Raw genomic sequence first — 8,238 nt, 5'->3', positions numbered from 1 at the left:
AGAATGGCTGCTGGGGGTCCAGCCTTCACCTCCTCACTCAGAGAGAAAAGTAGAGGCCAGGACTGACTCAGGAGCTTTTGGAAATCTTCCTGAGAGGCCTTGGAACTCTTCTGGTTATACATCACTGGCCAAAACAGTCATGTGGCCACACTTCAGCATAGAGGAGACAAGGAAATGTAGCTGCCCAGAATGAATAAAATTCTGTTCTAGGCAGGAGGGGGAGGGGAGAGCTTAGAAAGTGGTTCTCTAAACATCTTCATCCATTTTACAGATGAGGAAACCGAAGCCCAGAGAGGGGCAGTGACTCACCAAGGGTCCCATGGCCAGTACTGAGCCAGAGCCTGGATTCGAACCTGGGTCCTGTAACCTCCATGCTGCTGATAGTGCAAGTCTCAGACTCTGCGACTCCTTCTGGGCTGTGAGCATTTGAAACCTGCATGTGCCGAGCTCAGAGCAGCCCCGGGCCACGGATGCACCTGGAGACCTGGACCCAGGCTCCTGGCTGTGCCTGTGGCTGAGGGCTTCACCACTCTGTGTCTCAGTTTCCTGGCCTGTAAAATGGGAACAGAGGTGGTTCCTTCTTCTAGGGCTCCTGTGAGACACTATATGAGAGTCATTCCAGGGGCCTGTGCACAGCAGGTCCTCAATGCTTGTCAACCTGTGCTTCTGTTAGGTTGGGGTGCCTGGTGGCAAGAAAATGTGGGTTGATGGCTGGTTTCTGGGACTCTTGAAACTTATGGGGCTTGGTGGTTAACTCAGAGCCCCTCAGGGGTCTGAGCCCTTCAGACCCTCAGGGGTCTCCCGAGGTCCTGGCCCCATCCCTGTCCTGCACAACTGGAAAATAAATTCCATGTCATTATCTCCATGTCACTTGAGCCACAACCAAATGTGCCTCATGGCCAAGTTAGGTCTAGGATGAAGGGTGCACTGGAAGGAGTGGGGGTGGGGAGGGCAAGAGTTGGGGGACAGAGTGTACCCCTTGTAGAGCCAAGTCTGGAATCCATTTCCCACAAATCTTCATGCATATAAATATCACAGCGGGTGGGGATGCCCTGGTTCCTGCCCCCACTCCGAATGGACAAGTGTCCTCAGCAGTCTCCCAGCCTGTCCCTCCCTTCCTAGGCCACCTAGGGCCACTAGTGGAGAAAGCTCAGCCACACAGTGGCTTGAAGACCCCAGGACCTGTCCCCATGGGCAGAGAGGTGGCAGCGCCCAGCAGCCTTGGGGGAGGCTGGTCCCCAAGCCAATGATCAGGTAGAGACTTGGATGCCCCATTCCCCTGGGCCACATCCTTCCTGAGCCCGCTGGGAGGCTACACAAACCTCCTCCTCCTACATGGCACCTGTCTCAGGGGGTATCCAGCCTCTTGGTGTGCATGAAAATATCAATGGAAGAGGATAACGTTAGAACAAATATCAAACTTCCCTGGTGGTCCAGTGGTTAAGAACCTACCTTCCAATGCAGGGGATGCAGGTTCGATCCCTGGTTGGGGAACTAAGATCCCGCATGTCATGGGGCAACGAAGCTGCAACTAGGGAGCCCGCAGGCAGCACCTACTGAGCCTCCCGGCTCTAGAGCCTGTGACCGCAACCAAGACACAGTGCAGGCAAAAAAAACCATGTCATGTCACATGCCTGGTACTGCAGACACGCATCAGGCACTTCTTGGCTTTAGTTAATTCTTAGGACAACCCCGCTCACCGATAGGGAAACGGAGGCTGGAGAACAAGGCCGCTTCTGTGCGACCACACAGCGATGGTGATCGCTAGGAGCACGTAACCTTGTCACATGGATCCAGGACAGAGCACACGCCGGGGAAACATTGGAGACTCCAGTTTTCTGCGAACTCTCTGGAATGGGGGAGGCCCTGGGGACTCTGAAGAGGGGCAAGAGAGTTGAGGAGGAAGGACCCCAGGTGGCTGTGGGTGAGGAGTGCCTCATCTCCTGGACTGGTCAGGAGAATTAGAAGTTGAACTTCTAGGCCTCACACCCAAGGCCAGGACCAGGGGAGACGGACAAAAGTTAAGGCAGCTCAAAAGAATTGAAAACAAGTGTTCAAACAAATCCTTGTACGTATGTGTTCATTCTAGTCATAATCACCAAAAGACAGAACCAACGCAAATGTCCATCAACAGATGAATGAGCAAACAAAGTGGTGATACGATAATATTCCATACAACGGAATAGTACTAAACCATGACGAGGAATGAGCTCTGGCACGCTGCAGCACGGGTGAGCCTACAGAACGTCAGGCTGAAGGAAGCCAGACACGGAAGGCCACGTGGTGTATGATCCCACTTATATGAAATGTCCTGAACAGGCGAATCGATGAGTGTAGATTAGTGGTTGCCAGCGGCTGGGTGGGGACTGGAGAGTGATGGCTAATAGGGACGAGGTCTCCTTTGGGGTGATGGGAATGTTCTGGAACTAGATACAGGCGGTCCATGCATGAACTGACACTGAGCTGCACATTTTTAAATGGTGAAAGTCTGGTGTTCCAGGAGCCAGCTGGTGCAGACCTGGCTTAGGGAGCGGTCATGCGACCTCTACCTCAGTTTCTTTCTTTATAAAAATTGGACCAGAGACTGCCCTGGTGGTCCAGCGGTTGAGCATCTGCCTTGCAACACAGGGGACGAGGGTTTGATCCCTGGCCGGGGAACTAAGACCCCACATGCCACAGAACGACAAAGCCCTTGTGCCACAGTTACTGAGCCTGCTCACTCCGGGGCCCTCACGTTAAAGCAGGAGAGCCCAAGTATGGCAGTTAAGACTGGATGCAGCCAAATAAACAAATACATTTTTAAAAATTGGGCAAATTCCCCCGGCTCCTACATAGCACCGCTGTGAGGACCAAATCAGAAAGGGTGTCAGTGGCTCCTCCCCAAAGCAAGTCACTATTAGCAGTCTGGCGCACTTTAAGATGTAGACAACATCTGTCAAAGATGTGGCCTTGGTTTGGGGTCATCAGAACCAAAGACTGACACGATTGCTGAGATGTGGTTTATCTTGGAAGTGACAGAGTCCAACTGCCAGTGCAGGAAACCGGGGTTCGATCTCTGAGTCTGGAAGATCCCCTGGGGAAGGAAACGGCAACCCACTCCAGTATTCTTGCCTGGGAAATCCCATAGACAGAGGAAGCTGGCAGGCCTCAGTCCATGGGGCTGCAAAGAGTTTGGACACAACTTAGTGACTAAACAACAACGTCCCCCAGAAGCCCTAGAGCCCTGCAGTGGGCACCAATGAGCAGATGGCCCTGAGGGCAATTGGGACTCCATCCCACTGGGGACCCCAGGGAGACGCATAGAACACACACGGCAATTGGTCCCACTCCAGGGGCAAGGGGCTGGGGTATTTATCCTCTCATCACCATCCAGCATTAGCTGAGATCTGTTCCTGGAGGGCTGACCCCTCACGTTCCTGGCCGTCCCTGTGTACCAGCTAGACATGCACCTGTGACCACAGGAGGCCCCAGGCAGGGCCACAGGGATTTACTGTGAGTGGCCTTCATCACATAGAGACTACTGTGGAGGGGACGGAGGCATAGATAGCATCTGTTCAAGCTTCAAGGCACTTTTGCAACAGCAGGCATAAATGGGATATTGAAAGCACTTAACTCTGCTATTTGTGATTGAGAAGAACTATTAATTTTTGGATGCCCGCCAAGTGCCAACACCTTGCCTAACTCCCACAAGGGTCACCACTGTTGTCGACTCAATACAATCCCTGGTCTCTCTCCTTTACTTTAAAAAAAAAGAAAATTATTTGTCTTCACCAGGTCTGAGTTGTGGCATGTGGGATCTAGTTCCCTGACTAGGGATTGAACCCAGCTCCCTGAGTGCAGAGTCTTAGCCACTGGACCACAAGGGAAGCCCCTCTCTCTCCTTTATTTCTTGCTTCCTTTGGAATGATGACATTTAGAACAGAAGGCCAGATGCCACCTTCAGGGAAATTGCTCAGAGCAACAAGGGGCCCATTCCCATCAGAGAATACTTTATTCAAACCCTTTAAAACATATTTTGGTGAAATAAAAATTTTGAAAAGACTTCATGAGTCTTCCATCTTCAGGATGTTTCTAGGTACAAGGCACATAGAGCCTCAGACTCAGAAGACCACCTGAGATGCCAGCTGAGTTTATGAGGACAAATGGAGCAGGAATGACAAAAATGTTCCCTTAAAACCCAGCACACTCTCTTTCCCTGATTTAAATATACTTGTCATTTGTATCAGTTATTTATTGCTGCATAACAAATTATCCCTAAACATCAGCAGCTCAAAACAACACATTTCTTATCTAACAGTTTCTGTGGGTCAGGAATCTGGGCATGGCTCTCCTGAGTCCTCCCCTCCACACTGTGATCAAGATTCAACCAGGGTAATATCTGCTTTGAAGCTCACTTTGTGTTGTTGGCAGGATTCAATTCCCTATGAGCTGTGGAACTGAGGCCCTTGGTTCCTTGATGGCTGTTGGCCAGAGGCTGCCCTCAGTTCCGTGACATGTGGGTCTCTTTATAGAGCAGCATGTATCATCAAAGACAGCAAGAGAGCCTGCAACAAGATGAAAGTCTTGTATTTTAAACTTAGTTACAAAAGTGAAGTCCCAGAACCCTTACTGTATTCCATTGGTTAGGAGTAAATCTAGGGACTTCCTGGTGGTCCCCTGGCTAAGACTCCATGCTCCCAATGTAGGAGGTCTGGGTTCAATCCATGGTCAGGGAACTAGATCCGACATGCCACAACTAAGAGTTCAAATGCCAAAATTAAGACCTGGCTCAGCCAAATATATAAATTCAAATAGTTTTTAAAAAGAACAGGCAGAATGAATGATGGGATAGAAGCCTTGTGGGATTTGGCAGGGAGGGGGCCAAAGGGGATGCTCAGGTTTGGCACAGATCAATGCTCTGATTTGGGGGTGGGGAGAGAAGCAGGGACCACAGCCGGCCTCTGAAACATTTAAATACAACTGTGGGGTTTGGGCTTCCCTGGTGGCTCAGATGGTAAAGAATCTGCCTGCAGTGTGGGAGACCTGGGTTTGATCCCTGGGTTGGGAAGATCCCCGGGGGAAGGGAATGGCAACCCACTCCAGGATTCTTGCCTGGAGAATCCCACAGACAGAGGAGACTCGTGGGCTACAGTCCGTGGGGTTGCAAAGAGTTGGACATGACTGAGGGCTAACACTTTCACTTTCATAGTGTGGGGTTTTCCACTAGCAGAGGCCATCCACTCTGCATGGACTTCGGGCTGCAGAAACCTTCCGGCAGAGAAGGACTTTCAGAGCCAGGAAGCATTTTTGCAATAGTCAACATGGACAATGGAGAGACATGCCCCCACAAAAATTCCCCCTCAGAACTACCCTTTGAGGTAAGGACCAGTGAGATGCCCATCGTATAGACAGACAAACTGAGGTATAGAGAGATTAAGCCATTGCTCAGGGTGACCAGATAGTGAGCATTGGAGCTGTGACCGCATGTCTTCAGAAATCTCTCTCTCAGTACTCAGGTCCCTGCAATACCCAGCTCTCAGCGCCCAGGAGAGAGCAAAAGGCAAAAGGATAAAGCTCTTCTTTCCCCTCTCCTGTGTGTGCATAGCTGCTTAGTCATGTCCAATTCTTTGTGACCCTATGGACTGTAGCCCACCAGGCTCCTCTGTCCATGGGATTCTCCAGGCAAGAATCCTGGAATGTGTTGCCATTTCCTTCTCCAGGGGATCTTCCCAACCCAGGGACTTAACCCAGGTCTCCTGCATTGCAGGTGGATACTTTACTGCCTGAGCCACCAAGAAGCCCCCTCCCCCTGTAGCCCAAGATGATATAAGCTCAGTCAGAGTGTTGATCAATGTGGCCCAAGTCAGGAGTTGCGGAGCCGGGGGACAGGCTCCATTGGGATCCTCTGGTCCCTTTGTGAGGCTGTCTGTTGCCAGGCCCTGTGGGGATCAGAGAGTTGCGATTTTGCAGAGTCAGTGACTGGCCACGATGATTGGTCCACCTGGACCCAAGGCCAGCCCAGGTTATCCGGGGGCCCCTGGTCACACACAGATGCCCTGGAAAGTGATCTGGGGCTGGTTTCAGGATGGCCAAGATCCCAACCAGGGAGAACAAACAGCCTTTGCTTCCTAGGTGGATCAGATTCCATGGCTGGCGCCACAGCAGCCTGGGTGGGTCCGGCAGGTGCCGGCTGTGCCCAGAACGGGGAGATTCCAGGAGATATCTTAGCACCAGGGGCCTAACTTTCCCAAGGCAGCTGACATGTGTGGGGGAGGGGTACATTTTGCAGTCTCCCTTTCCTGCCAGGCTCCTCTGTCTGTGGAATTCTCCAGGCAAAAAAAACTGGAGTGAATAGCTATTCCCTTCTCCAGGAAATCTTCCCGACCCAGGGAACGAAATGACTCCGTGTCTCCTGCATTACAGGCAAATTCTTTACCATCTGAGCCATCATCGCCTATGTTCTTAACAGAAATAATTGACTTTCATTATTCACAGAGTCTATATTTGCCAGTCCTCCTACTGGCTCAAATCTGTGACTCCCAAATTAACACTCACAGTGCTTTAGTGGTCACTGAAGGACATACACAGTGAAGGGAAAAAATTTTTTTTTTGGCCATGCTACATGTCTTGCTGGATCTTAGTTCCCCAATCAGGGATTGAATGTGGCTACTGCAGTGAAAACGCTGTGTCTTAACCACTGGACCACCAGGGAATTCCCAGTGCAGGGAAAAATTTGAGTCCCCAGAGGTACGTTTTCACAGCTGTGGTGGGACAAGCCGATGCTCTGCCTTCCTGTTTCAGCTCATAGGCATCATTCTTGAGGTCTAGCTAGTGGGAAATTTTTCATTTTTGTGCTTTTTCATTGGTGATTTTTGCTGTTCAAAAAGGTCCCCAAATGTGGTGCTGAAAAGCTATCTAGTGTCCGCAAGTGCAAGAAGGTTGGGATGTGCCTCCGGGAGAATATACTGTTAGATGAGCTTTGTTCGGGCTTCCCTGGTGTCTCAGTTGGTAAAGAATCTGCCTGCACTGCAGGAGACCTGCGTTCAATCCCCGGGTCTTGAAGATTCCCTGGAGAAGGAAATGGCAACCCACTCCAGTATTCTTACCTGGGAAATCCCATGGACAGAGGGACCTGGTGGGATACAGTCCAGGGGATCACAAGTGTCAGGCATGATTTTGCTCAGACATGAGTTATAGGACTAGTGGCTGTGAGTTCACTATTAATCAGCTGCGTGTTAAACAAGGTGTCTTGAAACGCACAGGTTATGTATTGATGACTTGAGAAAAATGTGACCAGAGGCTTAGAGGAACCTACCTGTGTCCCCTGGAGACACCAGTATTTCCTAATTCAGGGTTCCCTCCACTTTATACACGATAACTATCATGATTCATGAGAATTCATGGTTTGTGTTCACCACACGGTAGAGGAAAAGAGATACAGACAGCAGTACAGTTTGATGGTTAAGAAAGCAGGCTCTGGGTTCGAATCCCAGCTCTGAATTTAGCCACCTCGTGCCTCAGTTTCACTATCTGTGAAATGGCCACAAAACCAGGACTTCCCACTGGGCTCGGGAGGACTAAATGAGGTACTACGCACCAGATACTAGGGAGAAGGTCCTCACAGTACAAACCGTAGCTGTTACTATTATTACGGTTGGGTGCAACGATGGAGGGGCGGGACCTGATGTGGTCCAGAATCACGGAGCCTGTTTCTCCCTGTAGAATAGGAGCGGCAGCAGCGCCCCCTCCCCTCCAGGTTTTCACCCACTTGCTCAGCGTGCGTCCACCCCAGCTCCCGCGAGACACAGAGACACACAGTCAGGATGGAGATTATAGATAACCTCTGGACAGCGTGGTGTTTATTACCAGGACACCCGCATGGCCTCCAGGCACCAGAGAGTTTTGACACAAATGACTTGAAGGCACTGGTTTCTGTCCAGCCCCCACCCCTATCCGTTAGGGCCCGGGAACCCATCACAGGGCGGACCGGTCATGCTCCCTCCTCCAGGCTGCAGCTCCTCCAAGTGACCGAGGGTCCAGCATGCCTTGCGCTGCTAAAGGTCCCAAGGTGGAATGGGCTGGGCAGCTGCCAGTCAGCGGGGTGATGGGGTGGGGAGGGGCGGTGTCAGGTGTGGCGGCTCCTCCCTGGGACTGCTGAAGGGCTAAGAGACGCTTGGAGGCAGGCGGGCAGCTGCCGTCTTCTCCACCACGAAGCCGTAGTTGTACTGGCGGGTGAGGAGTGGGGTGAAGGGAGAGTAC

The 8,238-nt window shown here is 51.3% G+C and overlaps 1 protein-coding gene across 1 annotated transcript in view; it reads right to left on the bottom strand.

Annotated features, from left to right (window-relative positions):
- Window positions 1–7,803: 7,803 nt before the first annotated feature.
- MVB12A (multivesicular body subunit 12A) overlaps window positions 7,804–8,238 on the bottom strand; it is a 4,002-nt gene continuing 3,567 nt past the window's right edge. The window contains exon 8 of the mRNA XM_010845678.1: window positions 7,804–8,204. Coding sequence (XP_010843980.1) covers window positions 8,142–8,204 — 63 coding nt within the window. The 3' untranslated portion in view covers window positions 7,804–8,141. The remainder of the gene's footprint in view (window positions 8,205–8,238) is intronic.

The sequence above is a fragment of the Bison bison genome, unplaced genomic scaffold (genome assembly GCF_000754665.1).
Source record: "Bison bison bison isolate TAMUID 2011002044 unplaced genomic scaffold, Bison_UMD1.0 scf7180017864221, whole genome shotgun sequence".
Classification (NCBI taxonomy): domain Eukaryota; kingdom Metazoa; phylum Chordata; class Mammalia; order Artiodactyla; family Bovidae; genus Bison; species Bison bison.
Note: the sequence above shows the minus strand (reverse complement) of the source record. Positions and strands in the feature narration are given on the sequence as shown.